Source organism: Gadus chalcogrammus, chromosome 16 (assembly GCF_026213295.1).
Source record: "Gadus chalcogrammus isolate NIFS_2021 chromosome 16, NIFS_Gcha_1.0, whole genome shotgun sequence".
In the NCBI taxonomy this organism is placed as follows: domain Eukaryota; kingdom Metazoa; phylum Chordata; class Actinopteri; order Gadiformes; family Gadidae; genus Gadus; species Gadus chalcogrammus.
Window position 1 is genome coordinate 9,809,226 of NC_079427.1, and position 24,068 is coordinate 9,833,293.

General features: G+C 45.9%; 3 protein-coding genes across 4 annotated transcripts; 2 read left to right on the plus strand and 1 right to left on the minus strand.

Moving 5' to 3' along the window:
• Window positions 1-122: 122 nt before the first annotated feature.
• LOC130406369 (mitochondrial uncoupling protein 2-like) lies at window positions 123-4,965 on the plus strand. 2 transcript variants are annotated; one of them, XM_056611905.1, is made up of 8 exons: window positions 123-324; window positions 404-513; window positions 622-866; window positions 1,014-1,212; window positions 2,901-3,107; window positions 3,503-3,604; window positions 4,076-4,256; window positions 4,758-4,965. In XM_056611905.1, the coding sequence occupies exons 3-8, from the start codon at window positions 735-737 to the stop codon at window positions 4,870-4,872; spliced, it is 936 nt and encodes a 311-aa protein (XP_056467880.1). In that variant the 5' UTR covers window positions 123-324; window positions 404-513; window positions 622-734; the 3' UTR covers window positions 4,873-4,965. The 2 variants fall into 2 exon arrangements, with proteins under 2 accessions (XP_056467880.1, XP_056467879.1); XM_056611904.1 differs by having other exon boundaries at window positions 426-513.
• A 1,861-nt stretch (window positions 4,966-6,826) lies between these two features.
• LOC130405377 (vacuolar protein sorting-associated protein 37B-like) lies at window positions 6,827-8,946 on the minus strand. Its single transcript, XM_056610439.1, has 5 exons — window positions 8,817-8,946; window positions 8,438-8,609; window positions 8,227-8,306; window positions 7,308-7,659; window positions 6,827-6,849 (listed from the first exon to the last, which is right to left on the minus strand). Exons 1-5 carry the CDS (start codon window positions 8,910-8,912, stop codon window positions 6,827-6,829), a joined length of 723 nt encoding a protein of 240 aa, XP_056466414.1. The 5' UTR covers window positions 8,913-8,946.
• A 1,488-nt stretch (window positions 8,947-10,434) lies between these two features.
• Window positions 10,435-17,492, plus strand: camkk1b (calcium/calmodulin-dependent protein kinase kinase 1, alpha b). The gene is made up of 16 exons (XM_056611588.1): window positions 10,435-10,692; window positions 10,807-10,854; window positions 10,972-11,025; window positions 11,102-11,153; window positions 11,369-11,484; window positions 11,680-11,716; window positions 11,806-11,827; window positions 11,937-12,025; window positions 12,396-12,601; window positions 13,602-13,655; window positions 13,749-13,822; window positions 14,616-14,703; window positions 15,183-15,311; window positions 15,633-15,736; window positions 16,799-16,840; window positions 17,411-17,492. Exons 1-16 carry the CDS (start codon window positions 10,435-10,437, stop codon window positions 17,490-17,492), a joined length of 1,455 nt encoding a protein of 484 aa, XP_056467563.1.
• The last annotated feature ends 6,576 nt before the right edge of the window (window positions 17,493-24,068 follow it).

Sequence of the window (24,068 nt, forward strand, 5' to 3'; positions counted from 1 at the left end):
CTTCAGGTACTGCACAATGGTGTTGTGGTGTCTTTCGTAATAACAAACTATGGTAATTCGTTGGGATGGTTCTGCTATTAATAGCGCAAGTGAACCGTGTTATGACCAGCCATCGAGGCGATGACACGCAGCGTGTGGCTCGAGCCGCCCTCTGATCGCCTCTCCTCTCTGACACATGGGCTTCCGCCTCCCGGTATAAATACCTTGACGGGACTCCACTTCCACGAGTCCGCGCTTTACACGGAGCTACTGCACACTGGATTCGCATATTGGAAGTTTATTTTTGAAGGTTGCAATCCGATTTTTCGAAGACTTTTTAAAAAGGTAGGTTCTTTGGGTTTTATTCCTTATTAGGCCTATGCATGAAACTTTTTTTTCGCCCAATGCAAATGTGTTTTTTCAGCTTTTCCACGTGCCTTCCACAGTGGTATGCTGGGTCGTTTATATGGACAGCAGAAAAGCCAAAGTATTTTTCATGCAAAGGAGAGACTATTCTTTACCTGAAACCTGAAGGTGACTATTTATCATTCATGATACGTAGAAAGTGATGATCAACCTGCATATGGGGTTCATTAGCATTACATTAACGCGTTACTGTAATTCACTCCTTCTGATCAACAGGTCGGTTGCTCTATAAGCGATCTCCTGATGCTCCGAGAATCCTTGGCGTGTCCAACGTCGTCTGCATTCCCACACAGAGCTCTCCTCATAACCATTCGTAAGCGGTAACGGCAATGATGGTGGCTGTCCGAAGCGCAGACCGCATGCCCCCTACCACCGCTGTGAAGGTCTTGGGAGCAGGGACCGCTGCGTGTGTCGCGGACTTGGTCACTTTCCCCCTGGACACGGCAAAAGTCCGGCTCCAGGTATGAAAGAAAGACATCACTCACTTCTTTTCAATTTATTTTTCCTCCAATTTCCTATTTACTAATGATGTCGTGGCCTAATCTATACATGATGCGGTACTGTATGCTTTTATAACACACGATGTCACACACCTTTGTTTGCTGTAGATCCAGGGGGAATCAAAGTCCTCCGGGAGCCTGCGCTACAAGGGCGTGTTTGGGACCATCAGCACCATGGTGAGGACGGAGGGGGCCCGCAGCCTGTACAGCGGTCTGGTTGCGGGACTCCAGAGACAGATGAGCTTCGCCTCCGTCCGTATCGGGCTCTACGACTCCATGAAGCAAGTCTACACCCGGGGATCAGACAGTACGCACAGGAAACACGAGCTAGCCCTTCATGGAGACATCATATCTGTTTTTTTTGTTTGGTTTGTGTCTGTGGTCAATTACGCCTCCAAGAGTATGCCAAGTTAAAGCCACAGTATGTTAACCTAACCCAAGTTGAATTGGTGGAAGTTAAAGGTGCAGTAGGTAGAAGTAAGAGCTGTGATTTGAGTGTAATTAGTTGGAAATACCATATTGATCCGTCTATTAGTTGGTGGAATGCTGCGTGAACGCCTCCAGGAACTTTTCAGCCTCTAAGGGTATGTCAAGTTAAAGCCACAGTATGTTTACCTGACCCAAGTTGAATTAGTGTCAGTTAAAGGTGGAGTAGGTAGACGTAAGCGCTATAATTTGAGTGTAATTAGTTGGAAATATCATAGTGATCCATCAATTAGTGGATGGAACGCTGTGTGAGATTCAAGTTGACATGTTGTTCCGATTTTAGAACGTCCAGATGTAGTTCAGACCAATCAGGGCATCTCTTCCCTCAGGGTTCGGTCGGGGGCGGTCTCGCCTGTCAATCACAGGTGTATGACCGTAACATGTTATGCAAGAACAGCAGTATGTTGTTCGCTGTGCTTCTGGGATCGTATGTCGGTATGTTGCATAGACAGCAGTTAAAATGTAAATGTCTATAGATGCCTGGAAGGAGCAGGTGAGGCAGGCAGGTTTGAGCCGTCTCCTGTAGGGCAGAGGGGAGACATCTGTCTGCACTGAAGCGAACCAACCCTCTCTCCATATTAACCTGTCAGGCAGACCCACCCAGTGGTATTGCAGTATAGGCTTAAGCCTTAGGAAAATATAGAGTCAAGATGTACTGTGTGCATACATGGGTTCATATATTCAACTCTTTGAACTGGTGAAACAACTTGGGGCCCTAAAAACTAAAAAAAGTTTTTAGCTCATGGGTGTTAATATGTGTGTCCAGTTACGACTGGTATCCTGGCCGTCCAATCACATCTTGTTATTTTGGACTAGGGCATAATGTTCTATGGCAGTGGCCTTTAAGTCTGGTGTTTATTGAGGCGTGGCTGTCTGTGCTATTAAGCTTGGATTTCACACACATTGGTTGGCATAGTGTTCTCGGATTAAACAGCACGAGCACTGTAGTGCACTGTGCTGTTGTCTCAGAAGACGCCTCTCTACACAATACAAACAAAACCTTGACAAACTGGGTTAGGGTTAGGTAAGTTCTTCAGAGACACGTTGTGGGGTATCCGTTTACATTGACCTTCTGAGTTCCCCTGCAGGAGTAGAGTCAATGGCCCTTCTTGTTCTGTGTGTGTGTGTGTGGCTATATCTTTGTGGTGTTTTGTCTATCTCTGTGTGTGTATATGTCTTCATCTTTGTAGGTTTGTGTGTGTGTGTGTGTGTTTGTATGAGTATGTGTCTACATCTGTGTGTGTGAGTATGTGTGTGTGTGTGTGTGTGTGTGTGTGTGTGTGTGTGTGTGTGTGTGTGTGTGTGTGTCTACATCTGTGTGTGTGTGTGTGTGTGTGTGTGTGTGTGTGTGTGTGTGTGTGTGTGTGTGTGTGTGTGTGTGTGTGTGTGTGTGTGTCCTCACCTGTGTGTGTGTGTGTGTGTCCTCACCTGTGTGTGTAACCTAACCCTCTATATGTATTCCAGTCGGGCGTTAACAGTGTGTCTCCTCCCTCTGTGCTGCTGCCGCAGATGCGGGCATCGGCGCGCGGCTGCTGGCCGGCTGCACCACGGGGGGCCTGGCGGTGGCTGTGGCCCAGCCCACCGACGTGGTCAAAGTCCGCTTCCAGGCCCAGGTCCGGCTCCCGGGGGCCGGCGCCGCCGCCCAGCGCTACAGCGGCACCTTCGACGCGTACCGCACCATCGCGAGGGAGGAGGGGGTGAGGGGGCTCTGGAAAGGTCCGTGGTCACTGTTTGAAACGCCAAATCCGTTTTATTGTTTGTGTTATTATAACAGCTTAGAAAGTACTTTAAAAGTAAAAGTACTTTATTTGTATTTTTATGTGAGCTTAAAAAGTACTTTATTTGTATATTTATGAGATTAAAAAGTTCTTTATTTGTATTATTGTATGATCTTAAAAAGTACTTTATTTCTATAATATGAGCTTAAATAAATACTTTATTATTTGTTTATTACATGAGCTTTTTTTATTGGAAAGGTGCTTTTGAAGAATGCTTGTCTATGTCAGAATATTGATCTTTGTAGCGACGACATCATTATGAATTATTAGTGAACAACAGGGTAGTGTAAACCAGGCTGGACCTGTACTAACCGGACCCCCCCCCATCTCCAGGATGTCTGCCCAATATCACCCGTAACGCCATTGTGAACTGCTCGGAGCTGGTGACCTACGACCTTATCAAAGAGCTCATCCTCAAGCGCAAACTCATGACAGGCGAGTTAGTGAGTTAGTGAGTTTGTGTGTGTGTGTGTGTGTGTGTGTGTGTGTGTGTGTGTGTGTGTGTGTGTGTGTGTGTGTGTGTGTGTGTGTGTGTGTGTGTGTGTGTGTGTGTGTGTGTGTGTGTGTGTGTGTGTGTGTGTGTGTGTGTGTGTGTGTGTGTGTGTGTGTGTGTGTGTGTGTCCTCCCAGGTCCAGAATGGGTTGTTTGTTTCTCATGCTTGGCTCTTAAAGGTGACACATTGTACCACCAGGTGGGAGCGTGATTTGCCGTTACAAGCACTTTTGAAAAGCTTCTTCTGACATCACAAGTGGGCGTGTCCCCCTGGACGTGGGTCGATTTTCAAAAACAGCTTGTAACGGCTAATCACACACACCTGGTGGTATAATACGTTACCTTTCCAAACCAACGGACCTTGAGGTAGCATAAATAACAGAGGTGTTCTCGTTGTGTGTGTGTGTGGAACAGACAACATGCCCTGTCACTTCACGGCCGCCTTCGCCGCCGGTTTCTGCACCACCATCGTGGCATCCCCCGTGGACGTGGTCAAGACGCGCTACATGAACTCCGCCCCGGGCCGGTACAGGGGGGCCACCAACTGCGCCATCACCATGCTCATGAAGGAGGGGCCCCAGGCCTTCTATAAGGGGTACGTACCGCTCACAACCAGGGATGAGGCTACACTCTATAGGGCCCCCAAGCCTTCTATAAGGGGTACATACCGATCACAACCAGGGGATGAGCTACCCTATAGAGGGCCCCCAGGCCTTCTATAAGGGGTACATACTCCTAGCTCCTGTTATCGGTCATTATGCAAGGCTGGTATTATAGGGGTTACCCGGCAGGGGATTGGATTCACCAGCACAGAGCATGTCTCACATCTTGATACGTGATATTGCTTCCAATTTTTCAAGAGCAGGAGGTTTATCCAAGGTTCTTGAATAAATCTGCCGGCATTGACAACACATCAATGGGGATCAATATGTTTAGCACCGGTTGCCATGGTGCTTGCTGATATTTCAAAATCCAAACAATCAGTGTTTGAGCAGAAAACCACCAGACCAACGTAGGCACGGAGAACCTTTGTGTGTCATGAGACCGCCTCACGACGAGGAACTCAACCCGTGTATCACCGCTCGTCCTTCTGCAGGTTTGTTCCCTCCTTCCTGCGTCTGGGCTCCTGGAACATCGTGATGTTTGTGAGCTACGAGCAGATCAAGAGAGGCATGATGAAGGCCCACCAGTCCTGGCAGTCGCCTGTCTAGTCTGCGCTCTCCCGTCTGCCTTATTGACACACTATACAGTGTGTCAGAAGCATCCACCGCCCACCCTCTGCAACGCAGCACTCGCTCCCCCCCCACCCCAAAGAGGAGTGCACACTTCAGGAGGCGCACCTCAGGTACAGACTGGTGCGACTGCAAAGCTGTTTCTGGGTCTGCAATGCCTTGCTCCTCCTCTGAGAGACAGAAAGACGGATGGACGGAGACGGCGAAGTGCAGGATAACAAAGGGTTTTGGTGACAGTATGTCACACGGTTTGAATTGGAAAGTAGATGATGGTGGGTGCAAGTGAGGAAAGACTTGTTTTTTGTGTGTTTATCTGATTTATATCGCAATAATAAGTGCCATGTTTACAACTGAATGAAACCACTCGAAGTGAGAAACGTAGGTAAACCGTTCTCATGGACATGTCCGGTACATTACACATGTTGGTGTGCGGATCACAGGGAGTTCCGCCCTGTGATTAGACAAACTTCTTATTGTTACTCTCGCAATAACATTTAGATTTGAGAATGACTCGTGCCATTTTGTTAGGCTCATGTTTTTAGCTGCCAATAAGATGACTTTATTTATATTAGAATATGAATATTTATACAATAACCTAAACAACCGATTTTATGAATGTAGAAACGATGTGCCAGTACTAGGGATGCTCTGATACCATCAGGGATAAACCTACGTCATTAGACAATACAAAGTCCCACCTAATTAGTCATTTAAGAAGGATAAAATATAGGCTGTTTTTACTTCATATATGTACATTTATGACAAAATCGTGAGGACTAGGCTTCTCTGAAACACCGCTCAAGTAAGCCTGACGGTTACCCTTGTACCGAATACCGACCAGGTTCATTTGGTTGGATAAACTGCCATGGTTACTTAGCGGAGATTCCCTAGTCACGTTGGTAGAACGCAACTCTAGCTTAAAGTAGTTATGCTAAGCGAAATATGCCCGGCTCTGCCTTTAGCTTGGTTGATGGAATACCCCCCTGAACACATTTAGACGTTTAGCTCTAATCCTTTAGAAGGGGGCTCTCGCCTGCTTCTCTGTGTCCCACAGTCCTCCATATATCTCCTATATCAGTCGTTCCCTGACACATCAGAGCATCCTGAATCATAACCACCCCCCTGCACAAACTTGGGGAAACTAAACACTGAAATATTCCAACAGGGCCATTTTATTTATTTCCAGGGCTGTCTGTTGAAAGGACAGAATCAATGATGGAACAACTGTTATTTATTCTAGAAATGGACCATACTTATTCCATAGATGTTACCGCTTGTCATAGTGTCATCATTTTGTACTAATACTTACAATATATTTCTCAGTTGCCGCGTTCTGTGTGTATGTTTATATATTATTTTTTTTCCTTACCAATTTATGTAAATAGTTGACGTGTTTCGCAGTTTGGAAGCGAGAATTTAATCCCAGCATTTACCGAACAAAACAAATAAGCACATTAGCCCATCTTAGACGGCCGAGCCATTGAGCAGAAGGGGAATTCATTCATTGGCTGACAGACGAGAAAATTGGTCAATTTAAACCCTGCAGAATAATAGGTGCCGCTGACATCGGTGTAACAAAAGTCAGGCGGGTAACCAAAAGCTCTCTCCGTTCGCCTTGCTATTGATCACTCGTGAAACTGTAGTGGGTGTTCTTCGGGGGTATTAGCATGGGGGTCCTGTCTGGGCCAGATGCACTCGGGGTAACCCCCACGAACCCGATTGACCTCCTGTACCCCCACGCTGCTGGTCAGATGGATGAATGGATGAGTTCATCAAACAACTATCTACAGGAGGATGTGCGGAGGTCTGCTCACGTTTCTTCAACATGATTCATCGCACTCAAAAGAGTCCGGCCTTTAGGGATATAATGTCAATGTTTTTCGTTTTAGGGCGGTGTTTGGTATGGTTTATGTTGAAGTGTGTCACTAGGCTATTAAGCAGACTTGGCAGGACTCTCTGGAGACAGATGAGCACAGATATCAGGTTCACGGGGCACAGTACAGGTTTGTACCAGTAAACACAAAGCATAAACCAAGCCAACCAGTTTAAGAGTGTCTAACCCTGTCAACAAGTACAGTAAGAAGGGCCATAAAACGGTCACAACATCAGATAGGATGAAGAGGCCTCTTACAGTTAACTAAACTATCTTTACCATATCAACTCCACAGTACACAAACAGAGCACCGCAAGCAACATAATAAAACACTCAATACATTAAGATGAATGAAAACAGACCAAGATCAGGTGGGTCCGAGGCCCCTAGCCTCAGTCGGGCCCCGGGCCCCGCCTCCCAGGGGGGGTCTGGGGTTTCTGAAGGCGAGCGGGTTTCCTCCCCCTCCTGGAATATCGCAGCCGCTGCTGGTGGTGGTGGAGGTGATGGTGGTGGTGGTGGTGGTGGACCCAGTAGGACCCGCCCTGCCCCCGGGGCGGGGCCTCCCGGCGTCCGAGGGCCCCCGACGGCGGATGGACGAGGGGAAGGGGGGCGAGGGACCGGCCGATGGCGGGTAAGACCAAGACCGGCGCCAGGCTGCAGAAGCGATCGCAGCGGGGGTGCGAGAGGGGCCCGGCGGGCGAGGGGACGAACCGCCGGGGGTCTCCGGTGGTACCGACGCCCGCTGGGCTCCCAGGGGTCCGTCGGGCAATGACCGTGTCTCGGGTTACGTTCCTCAAGACCTGCCGGACGTGGTAGAGTTTCCGCAGGTGTAGGAACCCTTCTAGGAAGTCGCCCACAGGTGTTTCCCCGTCCACAAACCTCTGTAGGAGAGCCTGTTGGAAGAGCAACACTTGTAGGAAAAGCATCACTTGTTGGGGTCAGAGTCCGAAAGACTGCCGTTCAAATTGACCTTTGGCATACCGAATGGTTTATTACTTGGACAAAACCGCACATGGCACACATTGTGATGCTGTTTGTTTTACCTCTGCCTGTGTTTGGTCCACCAGGGTGTGTTTTGCTTATCTAGGCCTATTGATTGATATCTTTAGGATTCTCTCATGGTCAGATGCTGGGTTTCACCCAGTCACAGGCCATCCACTATGGCTGTCTAGGAACAGTGAGGCATTCATTTTTGGGCGTGATCCCCTCTTTGATTGGTCAACACATGCAGTGAGGCACCCTTGAATCAAGTGTTCACGTTTTAAGTAAAAGATGACGAATCATCAACATCACGATTAACCATTTAACGTAACCATTAAACAATGTAAACCAGGATGAATAGTGATTCAGATTGTTTAACATCAGATCGTTTTAAAGTAGTGGAGACTACTACTATAGTAGTAGTAGTAGTAGTAGTAGTAGCCGTAGTAGTAGTAGTAGTAGAGTAAAGGTATTCTTACCTCACTTTCCTGCTCTACACTTAATATATTTTTCACGAGGGACAGTTGAACCATATGAAGTAGGCCTGTGTACTTTTCATCTGTGAAATGAACAACATAAAAAATAAAGATTTTAACGGTATTGAGAAGAATATAGGCCTATAGGTGATTAATGTAGCCAATACATAATTAGAAAATATATTTGAAATGGTAAAAATCGACTTTAACTTACCCAGATAACTTAGTTTTGCTCTGATGTTCCCCATTAGCTTCTCTAACTCCTTGTATTTCATTGCAAGCAGCCTCTTTGTATCTCTAAAGGCTGGTTTATGAAAAAGACTGGCTTTTGCCAATCTATGATTGGAAACCAAAATGTTCTCAATGGCGCTCTTCAGACTCTGAAACTTTAAATCATTGAATGCAGGATTAGATGCTATGCTGTGCATACAATATTCCTGAAGATTTGACGATAAAATAAATTCAAAAGATAAATTCAGTACCGTTTTCTTCATATAAAACTTAAAGGGTCTCTTCAAAAGTAACTTAGTGTAAGCTAGGACAAATAGGTGGACTATATGAAAACCAGCCTAATGCTTGGCATGCCGTTTTACCTTTTCGCTATATCGGATTATTGCGTTGCATTTCTCTTCATCCTGCAGAAGACGCCGCAGTTCAGTGATCCTCAAAAAGCCGAATTGTGCTGACATGTTTAAAGTGGAGTGGCTCTGCTGCAGCCCAGCCTCAGAGCCCGTCCTGATCCGTGCTGTGGGGCCCCCCTGCTGGTGGATGGGGCGTCGGACATGTTGGATATATATATATATATATATATATATATATATATATATATATGTGTATATATATATATATATATGTATGTATGTATGTATGTATGTATGTATGTATGTATGTATGTATGTATATATATATATATATATATATATATATATATATATATGTATATATATATATATATATGTATATATATATATGTATATATATATATATATATATATATATGTATATATATATATGTATGTATGTATGTATGTATGTATGTATGTATGTATATATATATATATATATATATATATATATATATATATATATATATATATATATATATATATATATATATATATATGTATGTATGTATGTATGTATGTGTATATATATATGTATGTGTATATATATATATGTGTGTATAATTTATTCTATATTAAAGCGGTACAACAAATGTATATCTGAAAATGAATTCAGAGAAAGATTTGATAGTTATTCATATTTATAATTTAGTGAGTGCAAAGAAAAATCCACACAATCGATTTAATTTAATAAAAACATTCGAATTGCATTTGGCAGCACATCCTTTGTCCCTCCATGCACCAGTCTGTAGTCCCCTCGCCGACATCCCGCCACACTGTGATGATGGTTGTTGGCCATGACTCCTTACATCCTATTAGGCGTAATTGTTATAAACTTTCCCCGACTCGGACGGAGCTCAGCGCGGCCCTGGAGGCGGTAAACACACTGAGAATAAACCTGTAGCGGCTATATGCGGCCGCCCCCGGCTAATCCTCTGCGCTGACCATCCGGTTCATCTAACTTCATCAGTGAAAGTCCTGCACCACAAGAGGAGATTTCCTCCTAAATACCGCCGGGACAGCATGCTGCAAGTCAAACGTGCCAGCCGTCGATGTCATAGCCAGCAGCTTGTTGTGAGTATATTAAATATAATGTGTGCAGGGTAAAATGTGTTAAGGTTGTAGGAAGAGGTAGTCTATTTGAGTTTGGTGTTTGTGTTGACTGTTGATCCTTTTGTTTATCGCTCTGAGTGGGGCGAGAGCGAAGCTCATGACGACCGTCAGAACGACCATCATGGTGAAACTAGCTTTTTTTTAAATCTTCAATTTAAAGAATTGTCAGCGTTATTCCCTTTGCATCCAGGTGTAAGCTTTCGATAAGTGGCATGCATCATGGATATCTGAAGTAGGCTTTAATTCCTCGTTTTACAAACACATTAGAATTAAGAGTTTTCCAAGCCTATTTTAAAACAACCATCTCCGTTTCTATAATTTCAATCATTTATATTTTGAGCCTTATAGAAGAAAACTAAAAACAAAATTAACAACTGAGCCCCAAACGCACGGTTTGTCCACAAGGAAGCTGTCTCCTGCGACGCCACCGGGCACAGCTGAACCCCCGCTGTGAACTTCGACCCCCGGGGTAACCATGAGCGCTGCGGATCATCCCAGTGCGGGCCGCGCCGAGCCTGACTCGGAAAACAGCGAGCTGGCCGACATGGTGGCGGCCATGAGCACCACCTCCAGCCACATGACCCCGCCCAACGGCTACCGGAGCGGACAAAATCGCACCACGCCCCACCGGCTCACCATGTCCGACAGGAAGCTGTCCCTGCAGGAGCGGGGGTCCCGCGGCGCCAGGCAGCCCACCATCGAGACCAAGCGCGTGTCCATCACCGACGGCGAGGTGAACCGGCCAATTAGAGCGCAGTTTTTTTGTTGCTGTGGTGCGTGCTGGTCTGGATTCCTTATTACAGAATATTGATTGGGTTTATTATTAACCTTTTTTATTTTTTTGTAGGATTGTGTCCAGCTCAACCAATATAAGCTGCAGTCGGAGATTGGGAAGGTGAACTTCTAGTTTACATCCGTGTTGTTATGCACTCAATCTGAAACACGTGTTTTGAAACACCTAATCCAAAACTAGTCTGTTGTGGTCTAACGATACGTTTTGTCCCCACTGCAGGGTTCGTACGGGGTGGTAAAATTAGCCTACAATGAGGATGCGGAAAAGTTCTATGTAAGTCACAGTTCCCAGATTGGTGGTCGATGTGTATTGATTGATTGGCCGTTGATTGTGAATCCTCCTCCTTTAGGCCATGAAGGTGGTCTCAAAAAAGAAGATGCTGAAGCAGTGTGGATTTCTACGTAAGTGGTTCTACTTTCTTCTGCTTCGGAGAAAGTTCTTACTTTCCCATTTCTGCATGCCTTGGTTTGTTGCATATCCTCGCGCGTGTGTGTGTGTGTGTGTGTGTGTGTGTGTGTGTGTGTGTGTGTGTGTGTGTGTGTGTGTGTGTGTGTGTGTGTGTGTGTGTGTGTGTGTGTGTGTGTGTGTGTGTGTGTGTGTGTGTGTGTGTCTCCAGGCCGCCCCCCTCCCCAGGGGTCTTGCTCCAAACCCCAGGAGCCTCTGCAGAGGGTGTACCAGGAGATCGCTATCCTGAAGAAGCTGGACCACCACAACATCGTGAAGCTAGTGGAGGTTAGCACGATGCTACCCCTGTAGCTCATTCAACAACAACTAGTCAATTTCATGACACAATCACAAAGACGAACAGGAATGCTATAAATGCTTCGAGACTGGAGATTACGTCAAAAGTGCAACTCGGAAGGATGGCGTCCGAGGATTCAAGAACACACCATTACCATATAAAAGTCTAACTGCCATATGTTGCAGGTGCTTGATGATCCCGGTGAAGACAACCTCCACATGGGTAGGAAGTCACTCACTCCCTCACCACACACTTGTCTAAATGTTTTCAAACCAAAAAAAATTGATTAAATTCTTGTTTAACTTTTCAAGCTTTCGAATTGATGACAAAGGGGTACGTGTTCCTGCGTTTGTCCCGTATGTTCACGGACTGTGATGTAAGCTGGGAGCCATGATATGAACGTTGGAGTGTTAATTGTGGTGGTTGTTGTCTAATCCGGTAGGGCGGTGATGGACGTTCCCACTGAAACCCCCTTCACAGAAGAGCAGGCTCGCTTCTACTTCAGAGACGTTCTCCTCGGCATAGAGTACTGTGAGTGTTCCCCCTGGAATAAATTGTCTGTACTTTTCATGTTTTGATGACGGGTTAACCTAACAATTGCAAGTGCTTGGCACTTGGTTGGAGCATCCCAACCGTACCGACAGTGATAGATTGTTTTTCTTCTGACAAATGTACTTATTGTAAGTCGCATTTGATAAAAGCATCTGCTAAATGCCCTAAATGGAAATGATCATATTTTATAAGAAGGTATTTTAGCAGAGGTTTTATCAGCAGCGACTTGCATTGTTTAGATACATGACAGGGACACCTCTAGGATGGCCACAGGTAGACTGCCCACATGAGGGAGACATTCAGGGATCGAGTCAGATAACAGTCCACGTACGTACGTTTCATCTTCAAGTGCACTACCAGAAGATCATCCACCGAGACATCAAGCCGACCAACCTGTTGCTAGGGGAGGACGGCCACGTGAAGATAGCGGACTTTGGCATCAGCAACGTGTTCGAGGGCAGCGACGCGCGCCTCTCCAGCATGGCGGGGACCCCGGCCTTCATGGCCCCAGAGATGATGGCCGAGCTGGAGCAGGGAGCTGGCTTCAGTGGCAAGGTCAGGGCTGACCCACGACCATGGTGGTGGTGGTGGTGGGGGTTGGTGGTGGAGAAGTTTGTGATGAGGAGGTGGTGATGGAGGAGGGGGGTTGAGGGTATGGTGGCGGAGAGGGTGGTGGGTGTGGAGAAGGCTATGTTGGAGGTGATGTAGAAGGTGTAGGTGGAGGGGTCTGGTTCTGATGGAGGTGATGTAGAAGGTGAAGGTGGAGGGGTTGGTTCTGATGGAGGTGATGTAGAAGGTGAAGGTGGAGGGGTTGGTTCTGATGGAGGTGATGTAGAAGGTGAAGGTGGAGGGGTCTGGTTCTGATGGAGGTGATGTAGAAGGTGAAGGTGGAGGGGTTGGTTCTGATGGAGGTGATGTAGAAGGTGAAGGTGGAGGGGTTGGTTCTGATGGAGGTGATGTAGAAGGTGAAGGTGGAGGGGTCTGGTTCTGATGGAGGTGATGTAGAAGGTGAAGGTGGAGGGGTTGGTTCTGATGGAGGTGATGTAGAAGGTGAAGGTGGAGGGGTTGGTTCTGATGGAGGTGATGTAGAAGGTGAAGGTGGAGGGGTTGGTTCTGATGGAGGTGATGTAGAAGGTGAAGGTGGAGGGGTTGGTTCTGATGGAGGTGATGTAGAAGGTGAAGGTGGAGGGGTTGGTTCTGATGGAGGTGATGTAGAAGGTCTTGTGTGAGGTCGTGTAGCAGTTCCACATGCTGGGGTTGAACAGTAAATACTCTTGATAGTGCTTAATGGTCATGAACACCCTGCCAGATCTTACCACGGCTAAACGTCCAGCTTAGCTCAGTAGATAACCAGAGCACACATTAAAAGTACATTGTACAGTATTTTAGTGTGTACAATGTAAATAAATAGAGATGGTAATGTAAAGGTTTCGCATTCATCTTATAGAGAGCTGGAGGCTCAACATAAGTAAGTGCTGCTTCTATTTTTCTGTGTATGGGGAGTGAGTGAACATTGACAGAATGATGAATGTTGTTCTCTGTGTGTTTTCAACAGGCCTTAGATGTGTGGGCGATGGGCGTGACGTTATATTGTTTTGTGTACGGGAAGGTAAGACAGCCATAAAAAACACACAACGAAACAATACCTGACAAACAACGACAGCTCAAAGATATGTGTTGACCCTCGGACGTCTCGTTGCAGTGCCCTTTTTACCATGAATTCATTGTTGAGCTGCACGTCAAAATCAAGAATGAACCAGTGTGTTTTCCACAAGAGTAAGTACACCTGTTTTGACCAATCATGTGGGCTTTTGCATTTGTGTGTCGTTCGGCTTGGCACAGCTGAGGCTCGTAGCAACGAGGGAAGCAAAGGCTGTGTCTACCCTGCTCTGAAACCAATTGAAAGAGAGTTCATTATAACATCAATACTACAAAATAATGCATATTATTTGACCAAAACAAGAAGCATAGATGATAGACGTTCTGAAACCCTCTTGCTCCTATAAGAACATCATTTTGACCAAAGTCTGGCTTGATTCTCAGCAATTCAACGAAGACTCCCTCCATCCACTAAACATAGGAAGATCCACCATTCAGTGTGTGTGTGATTGGAATGGCGAGGTCATGGAAAACCTGTCTAAATCTTTAGTGGCTCTGTGGTCAGTAAGCAGACGCTTCTCTCCAGAGCAACCGATGGTGAATACAGAGAAAAGTCTCGAATGAGCGGGCAGGGGTCAGCTTAGGCTTCTCGCTCAGTGATGGCTACAGATGGCCTGAGGGCACATGGGATTAAACCAGAAGCTCCACTGGTAGAGTAGCATGGCATGGCTGGAATAAGGTCTGGTTCCCACTGAAAGGTGTCTGCACTAGTGATTTTGTAAGACTTTGGATGAGGGTTCACCAGATTGGTATTAGAAGCCTTTAGCTGGGACAAAATATGTTGCTTTGCTGAGTTTAGTATTTAATAATAACCATCATAAAGAATTCAATGTTTGAAGAGATGTTTGAAGATCAACATTATCATTAGAGAATGAGCTTGGACACCTGAACCTGATGCTTTCTACTGCAGAACGACCCTAAGTGAGGACCTAAAGGAGCTCATCCTATTGATGCTGGATAAAAACCCTGAAACCAGAATCACGATTCCTCAAATCAAGGTGAGTGGAGAAGAGACACCAGAGTTAATATTTATTTTAATATTCCACAGATGCTTCTCTCAACAGCAGCCTCCGTGAGTTATTATAATTAATAACTTCAGATAGTATCGGAGGTTGGGGTTAGGCATCATATTTAAAGATGCCTGTGGGTAGATTGAGCACTTTGGGGTTCGAACCGAATCTGGGTCAAATGCCCTAACTAGACGTGTGTGTGTGTGTGTGTGTGTGTGTGTGTGTGTGTGTGTGTGTGTGTGTGTGTGTGTGTGTGTGTGTGTGTGTGTGTGTGTGTGTGTGTGTGTGTGTGTGTGTGTGTGTGTGTGTGTGTATAAATGTGTGTGTGTGTGTGTGTGTGTGTGTATAACTGTGTGTGTGTGTGTATAACTGTGTGTGTGTATAACTGTGTGTGTGTGTGTATAAATGTGTGTGTGTGTGTGTATAAATGTGTGTATGTGTGTGTGTGTGCGTGTGCGTGTCCACAGCTGCACCCGTGGATGACCCAGCACGGTGCGGACCCCCTGCCCCTGGAGGAGGAGCACTGCACGGCGGTGGAGGTGACGGAGGAGGAGGTCCAGAACAGCATCCGCCTTATCCCCAGCCTCTCCGCCGTGGTGAGCAGCGAGCTCCCCGACACGTGGACACTAGCTAAATATCAAAGGTCTCCTGTTGATAGACCAGTCTACCAGCCCACTGGGTGGGCTGGTAGACTGGTCTATCCAGGGTACATCTAGGTGGACACGCCCACTTGTGATGTCAGAAGAGGCCGATTTTCAAAACGGCTTGTAACGGCCAATCACACTCATGCCTGGTGGAATAGCGTCACCTTTTAAATAGGACCGAGTGTGGTTCTTACTGTCTGTAGAGATGATTCCCCTGTGGTTCCTGTGGTACTGGGGGCTTCATGGGGTCCGTCCCGCTTGGTTCCTCTGCAGATCTTGGTGAAGTCCATGCTGAGGAAGCGCTCCTTCGGGAACCCCTTCGACAGCCCCAGGAGCCGGGCCGAGCGTTCAATGTCGGCCCCTGGTGGCCTGCTCACGTAAGTGCACCCCCACCCAACCCCCCCTAACCAGAACAGCTCAGGGCCCAAAGATCAGTGGGCCAGCAACAAGGCACAGATACCACTCATTAAAGTAGACGACCTCCTTAAACGCACACTGTCAGTTCAGACACTGGAACCAGTTACCACCAGTGTGAACACACTTGCAATATGCATACAATATCCCACAGCGTCAAAAGGGTCGATGTTAAATAAATTAAAAAAAACAAATAATTATTTATCGACCACACTTTGTATACGTAGTAACCCACACACATTAAATGTGTGTGTTGCATTAATCCAGGCCGCATACTTCACATATTTAGGCTACTGTTCGGACTAACATATGTATTCTGTTTCTGTCTATCTCTTTCTGACTCTTTCTGTCTATGTTTATTGATCATTGTCGCCGTAGATCCGTTAACATTAACATTAACGAACTAATAGCTTCTGTTATTGTACTGTCTGATCACCATGAGGTCACGAGGGAGCCTGGAGCTCCGACAGATAAGAGTGTTTAGCTCCATCCTCTAGCGACGAGCTAAATGTTAACCCCCCAGGCTGTGCCAATGCTCGGCGCCGCGCGCTGCTACTGCTGTGATATCCATTAGAGAGTTCTGCATAGAGGCAGGGGCGGGGGTGGGGGGGGGGGGGGGGGGGGCCCTCTGGCACCAGTAATTACACCTCCACTTAAAACCCTGCAGAGCTGTGCTGATCCTCCTCCACACACACACACACACACACACACACACACACACACACACACACACACACACACACACACACACACACACACACACACACACACACACACACACACACACACACACACACACACACACACACACACACACACACACACCAGTACAGTGATTAACTCCCCGCATAATGGAAAGATAAAACCAAGAGGAGGACCACCTTTTCCTCCTTCCCTGGTGTATGATCACCAGACTCTGCACAGTGTGTGTTATTGATACGTGTTGCTGAGCTCACAGATGGGTACCGACCGGAGTGGACTCTGCACCGACCTCTCTTGTCCCCTTTGTTGTGTCTCCACTGCAGGGGCACTTGGGGTCTGCTGGGCTCCTCGATGCACGTCCACCCGTCGCTGATGTGAGTACACGTGTAGGAGTCATTCACAGTGTCCCACAGCTCTCCACTGCTGTGACCACCCCATCTGAGTGTATCGTAATGCGGCACACGCACAAACGACAAAGACGCTTATTATTTGATTATTATTTATTTATTTTACAGTTGAAGAAGTGCATTGTGGGAAAGAAAAAAACTGAAACTCTTTTAATGGCCCCACTACTTCAAACAAAGAGGTGCACAGCCTCGTTGAGAGGTAGTTGAACCAATGAGGGTGAACACAGACTCGTTAAGACGTAGCTGAGCCAATGAGGGTGACACAACCTCGTTAAGACATAGCTGAACCAACGAGTGTGAGCACAGCCTCGTTAAGACATAGCTGAACCAATGAGGGTGAATACAGCCTCATTAAGGCGTAGCTGAGCCAACAAGGGTGAACACAGCCTCGTTAAGACATAGCTGAACCAATGAGGGTGAATACAGCCTTGTTAAGGCGTAGCTGAGCCAATGAGGGTGAATACATTCTCGTTAAGGCGTAGCTGAGCCAATGAGGGTGAAGGGCCTTCACGCATGATGTAATGAGAGCTGTGGGGTCCACAGGAGGGGCAGCATCGACGGGGAGCTGGAGGATCTCTATGAGGACGACGCCATCCCCGAGTCCAGCTAGACCTCCACGTCTTCTCCCTGAGTACCACTCTCTCTCCCTTCCCCCTCCCTCTCTCTTCCCTCTGAGTACACCTCTCTCTCTCCCTTCCTCCTCCCTCTCTCTCCCTTCCTCCCTCTCTCTCTTCCCTCTGAGTAAACCTCTCTCTTCCTTCCTCCCCCTCTCTCTCTTTCCTCTGAGTATACCTCTCTCGCTCTCTCTCTCTCTCTCTCTCTCTCTCTCTCTCTCTCTCTCTCTCTCTCTCTCTCTCTCTCTCTCTCTCTCTCTCTCTCTCTCTCTCTCTCTCTCTCTCTCTCTCTCTCTCTCTCTCTCTCTCTCTCTCTCTCCCTTCCTCCCGCTCTCTCTTTCCTCTGAGTGCACCTCTCTCTCCCTTCCTCCCCTACCTCTCTCTCTCCCCTCTGAGTGCACCTCTCTCTCCCTTCCTCCCCCTACCTCTTTCCTCTGAGTACACCTCTCTCTCCATTCCTCCCCCTCCCCCAACTGAAGATCCACATTCAGTTGGGCCCATGATTTGATTGTTTGGTTTTGATAATGCACCACCAAAATATGATTGTGATACAAAATGAAGGACGATTTAAAACAATCATCGAGATTCTAAAGTACTTAAGTTATTGTTCTGGATGGATTAAGAGGTGGCAGTTGGTATCATTGGTTGCATACACAATGATAGGTGAATTGTTCCTTTTTTGTATGTGTAGTCATTGATACTGAATAGCTGAATAGTCCTCAGTTGAGGATGTTTTTGCTAAGCTTCACTTATTTCTAGACCGAAGTCAATGCATCGTGCGCCATCGGGGCTTTTGTCAAACGTGCACCACTAGGGGGCAGCACAGAAGGCTGATTCTTTATTCTATCTTTGTGCTGTCTTCGTTGTCGTCACTGATTCGCCCAAATTCATTGTATGATGAGGAAGAAATTCAGTCTCAAAGTTAAGCATCCAGTAATATTTGTGGCACACAAAATGATCGGAAACGCAGACAATCTAACTCTTCCTAAGATTTGCCCTGTTAGGAATATACCATAACACTGCAGTCCTATACATTGGCATTTTTGCAACTGCGTGTTATTTGTGTGGCCACTAGATGGCGGCAGGGAGCCCGAACCATGGCCAGCAAATACCTCTCTCCATATCCAGTGACTTGATTCCTGAAAAGCCCGTATCCGCCCACACATAAACGATCTTGGTCAGAGATAAATACATAACGTCAACCAAACTAGTGTTCAATATTGACTTTCCGATCTTCAGAGGAAGGCTTTTCATGAAACAAAAAAACCTCAGTTGTGTGAATATTTACATATCCCTTAATAAAGGTTCTCCTTTTTTTCTTACCTTTCTCTCAATGCACTTGATATATTTCTGGCTGCATATTGGTGATAAGTAGGGATGTACATAGATGTATTGTATTGATATGAGGGGAGGGGAGGGAGGGAGGGAGGGAGGAAGGGAAGAGGGGGGGGGCATGATGCAGCAAAAAGAAAGCTGGACTACAGTAAGGAGGAGAAACGGCAGCAACAGTCTTTAAGTCTGAAGTTGATCAAACCTATCGATCCGTCAGACTTGCCTTTTGGAGGCAGCAGATGGTAACCTACACGCTTGTTGAGCTATAAGCTTGGGAGTGAGCTGACATTGCCATGATGCATTAATAAAATGACTTAGTTACAGTCATAATACCATGTGATGTCGGGCTGCTCTCAGAGTAGGTATTGTAATCAGACGAGACCGTTCGTTATGTACAGCACCGAAGCCAAGTATACATGAACCGGGGATATCCAGAGGGAAACAAGGGTTGATTTCGTGTTTAAATGGATATTGGCAGCTTAAAATATAGTTTCTGTGAATTAGACCTTGTTGATACTGTGTGCGTTTTTTACGTTGTGATGCCATTAATAAACGACACACATGTCAATAAATTTCAATACACGCTTGCAATACAAAACTGTCTTGTGTGACTTGTTTTAATCTTGTACAGGCGACATACTCTGCACTTATTAGCAACACAAACATGCAAAAAGGACACATTTAAATCTGTTTTTATAGACATGGAAATGACATGAAACGAAGCTACAAGTGTGTTTGTTCACATTCTTCTATCGCTATAGTGTATGGATTCCTGTGGAAACAGTTGCCATGCAACAGGGCAACTGAGCCCTGATGGAGGATAGGAGCCCAACACTGTTGATGACCGCCCTCTAACCTGATTCACAACGAATTATAGGAGCTTATATTACCTCTTGCAATATCACATACTTTATAATACTTTTATATATATATAAAACATAAATGTATGTTCCTGAACCCCTTTTTCATGAATATTGTAATTCACAGGAAACTAATGTAATACATGTATAATTCTATGTTTAACTGTACCTAACCTTTATTAAAGTGTTATCTTATATAAAAAATATAAAAAATCCTTACCAAGTAGCCCTTATGTGCCTACTAGGATTATAATATACAACAGAATATAATACGATTAATAAAAATATATCCACATGAACAAGTCCCCCCTCCCCTGGTAACACGGTGGATACCTCCATGGTAGCCCGCCTACCCTGCCCTCTCCCTGCCCTCTCCCCTGGGTGAGGCGCTCTGCCGATGCGGGGGTTTTCCCAGCAGCGGTGTGTGTAATCAGCTGCACTCGCAGACGCTATGAGGTGTAATATGGCTGCCGGCCACTTGGCGTGACTGATGCGTGTCAATTTGAGACGGAGCATAAGGTTTTTGAAAATGTGTGGATGTGGGTTGACAGTTTGATTAGTCGGGGAATAGAGAGATTTGGATTCAGGCTGTTGTTAATATGTTTTGGATTTGTGTCAATTATTGATTTAACGTCGCACTCTCGCTATTGCATGACTTGCATTTTTCATGGACCTTTTAATGAAAAGATGAATCAGTCTATCTCTGAAACAAAATGAGGCATTGTTCTTATTGTGAGCTTTTCCACACAATCAGAATAACGGCCTTGTGTTGAGTGCCTGCCCAGAGCAGCTGGCCTGGGTCTTTACGGACACTTTCAATCTGTCCCTGGCCCGGCCAGTGATCGCCATTAGTTTTAAAACCGCCATCATGGCGCCAGTGCCAAACCACTCCAATGCTATGCCCTCTAACGACTTCCATCCGGTCGCATTCTCCCCCAATCATTGCCAAGGGCTTCCTGAAATCAGTTCACACCTAAAACCCGGTCTGCCTGCCGCATTGGACCTGTACCAGTTTCCCTACAACTGCAGCCAGCGGTCCCGGCTCCTCACTCTGCCCTGACACACCTGGACAGGGCAGAACTTGTACATTAAAAGGCTGTTTATTGTCTTCAGTTCAGCTTTTGACACTGAGATCCACTACAGGCTGATCTCCAAGCTCAGCCAGCATGGTACCAGTACCTCCCATTGTCCCAGGACTCAACAGACCCCCGTTGTTGAGTCAGACACTCTTCCACTCCACCGCGTTCACCCTGAACACCGGCGTGCCACCAGGCAGCGTGCTGAGCCCTCCTCTGGGCTCCCCGTTCACCCGTGATGACTGCGATCCTGTTCATGACTCCAACACCATAATCAAGTTAGCCGAATGAGACCACGGTGGGAGGGCTTAACACAGGTGGTATCGTGACGGCCTACTGGGATGAGGTTCGCACCTGGTTGCGTGGTGTGCCGACCCCAACCTGGTGTTTAACTCCCCGAAGAACAGGAGATCATCCCGGGAAACAGGCGCGGCACGGCTTAGCTCAGGAGGTAGAGCGGGTTGACTGGTTTCTAGGTCGATCCCCGGCTAGCTGAGTGTCGAGGTGTCCCATGAGCAAGACACTCAGCCCTTACTGCTCCCGACGAGCTTGCTGTTGCCTTGCATGGCTGACACCGCCGTGGGTGTGTGAATGTGTGCATTAACCGCAGTGAGTCGCTTTGGATAAAAGCATTAAGTCAAGCTTTAAGCTCCTTGGCGCCCACATCTCTGATGATCTAACCTGGTCCCTAAACTCATCAATCCTGGTAAAGAAAAAGGGGCAACCGCGCCTTTAATTCCTAAGAAGGCTTATGAAACCTTGCCTTCGTCACAGGATACTGGTGGACTTCTACCGCTGGACTTTGAGAGCATACTCCTGAACCGCATCCCTTTGTGGCAGCAGCTCTGCATCAGTCCGCAAAGCACTCCGGTGACAACCTCACATTTGTATATAACCTTATTTCAATTTTCAACCAACTGTATGTTGCTATACTGTGCACTTATTATGCTACAGATACTATACTATCTGCACTTGCTATACGCAGCACCAAAGGAACAGATGCCTTTAATACCGTACAAACAAGCTTAATTTGCACTATCTTTTGTTTATTGGAGCTCTCCAAGGTTCACCAATGCAATACTTTATATTGTAAAGTATTGCATTACTTTGCTATTGCACTTACATCTCCTGCATATCTGTAAATAACACTACATTTGTACTTCTCGTTAGATGCTAACTGCATTTAATTAGCTCTATACCCTTACCCTGAATAATGATAATAAAGCTAATTCTAATCTAATTAATCAAATGAGTCAGCATGTTTTTCTTGCAATGTAATATATCTCTGTATTTACTGACTGGTTACTACCAAATGTTTACTTTATAATCGTGATATCTGCAGGTTTTGATTATTAAAACGTATTGCATTATTTGAGCAGTCAAAGTGACTGTAGCAATCAACTCTTCATCTCTTCATACCTCATATGCATTCATGCAGGATTTAGTACCCTAGTCGATTGTGGAGCAGAACACAGATTGAGTCACGGATATTCGTTGCTCTGATCATCAGGTCTCATTTGTACATTATAGGGGGTCTTCTCCTTTTCCTAATTCTACCTAAAGATTTGTATACTTCTCCTGCCTTTACTTACCAATAATTTGAGCTTTTTTTTATTTTGGTTCTAATGTTTTATTATTTTTACAATATTGGAAGTAGGCTACTGAAGGGTATGAATATTTCTTGTTATTACTTGTGAGCCAAAGAGAAAAAGGAAAGAGAAAACAAATTCCACTAAAGAGGTTTTCATTAACCATTGACCAACCGGATGCATAGTCTGGTTAGTGGTGTTTTTTATTTGCTGTATCGTCATAAATGACATGGAGCCTGATATTGTTAGTCAATGATTTTGGAGCTTCTGCATTGGAATAGCTCAAAATACATTTGAGGGTGATGTAACTAGTGTAAAAGAAGGTGTTTGAGAGGTTATAATTATAGAATCCCTATTATTACTTCTGTCATCCCCATTCTTTAGATGCTTCACATAGTCACATCTGATGCTATCAGGAAAGAATGGAAACTCGGCTTGACAAACATGTTTGATTAACTCTATTTATATATACGTTTACAGGCTGAATGTATGGACAAAACTCATCCTTAAATAGGCTCAAAGAATATGAATTGTACTGACAATCAGATGCAATGTCTACTAATTTCTTTGGGACAAGTTGCTCCTGAAATAGCTCCTTCAAAATCCTTCTGCTGAACATGGTGGTGCTTTGGATAAATAATACAAAGTCTAAATGCAGGAATGAATAATTGAGTGTGCAGCAGTCCTCCATAACATTTATACTTTACAATGAGAAGACAACTCATTGCATTGCTGTGTTTTGGTGTTTTCACAGATCATGAATGTTCTACGAACATTAAGAAAACTTGGGTTTTTATCTGTGGAGTTGATGTGTCCTCTGCACATGACCTGCAGAGGTAAACTGTTACCCCCCGGGCCAGTTGCCCTGGTCCGGGAATGGCTCTCTATGCAGAACCGTATCTCTTCAGTGGCCCGTCTGTCACATTGATGTCTGTCATTGACTCACTGTCTACTCAAAGGCTGCAAGAAGCCCTATTTATAGGATAGCTCTGTTGGATAGTCAGCTCTGTTCTCACTAGTGACAAGGGTCCTCTTTCATAGTTCTCTCTCTCTCTTCCTCATTCCCTCTCTCTCTCGCTCTCTCTCGTTCTCTCTCTGTCTCTGTCTCTCTCTCTCTCGCTCTCTCTCGTTCTCTCTCTGTCTCTGTCTCTCTCTCTCTCTCTCTCTCTCGTGCGCACGCTGTCTCTCTCTCTCGCTCTCTCTCTCTCTCTCTCTCTCTCTCTCTCGCTCTCTCTCTCGCTCTCTCTCTCTCTCTCTCTCTCATTCTCTCTCTCCTGTCTTTTTTCTGTGTGTCTGTCTCTGTCTCGCTCCGTTTCACCCATTTATTCATCTCATTCTCTCTTCTCTATCGTTCCCTCTCTCTGTCTCTGCCTCCCCTCTTTGCGTCTCCCTCACAGTCGTAAATCTCTCACTGACTGCTGTAATTCTGCATGCAGTCCCACACTGCATACATGTCTCACAGTGCCACCATGGCCAGCCTGGACCCCCCCAGTGTGTCCATGGCTCACAGACAACCCAGGAGCCTGCCAGGTTTAAAGGACTTGTGGGCCAGACGTTTGCTGTCAACAAGAGTAGAGAACTTATATTGATCGACTGCTACAAAGCTCTGGTCTTGCTAGAATGGCTTTGATGAAGTGTTGGAATCCCATGTTGTGCTGCATGCAGGGATCACTGATTGGATGTGATAAATCAAGTGGAAAGTGTATACTATTATA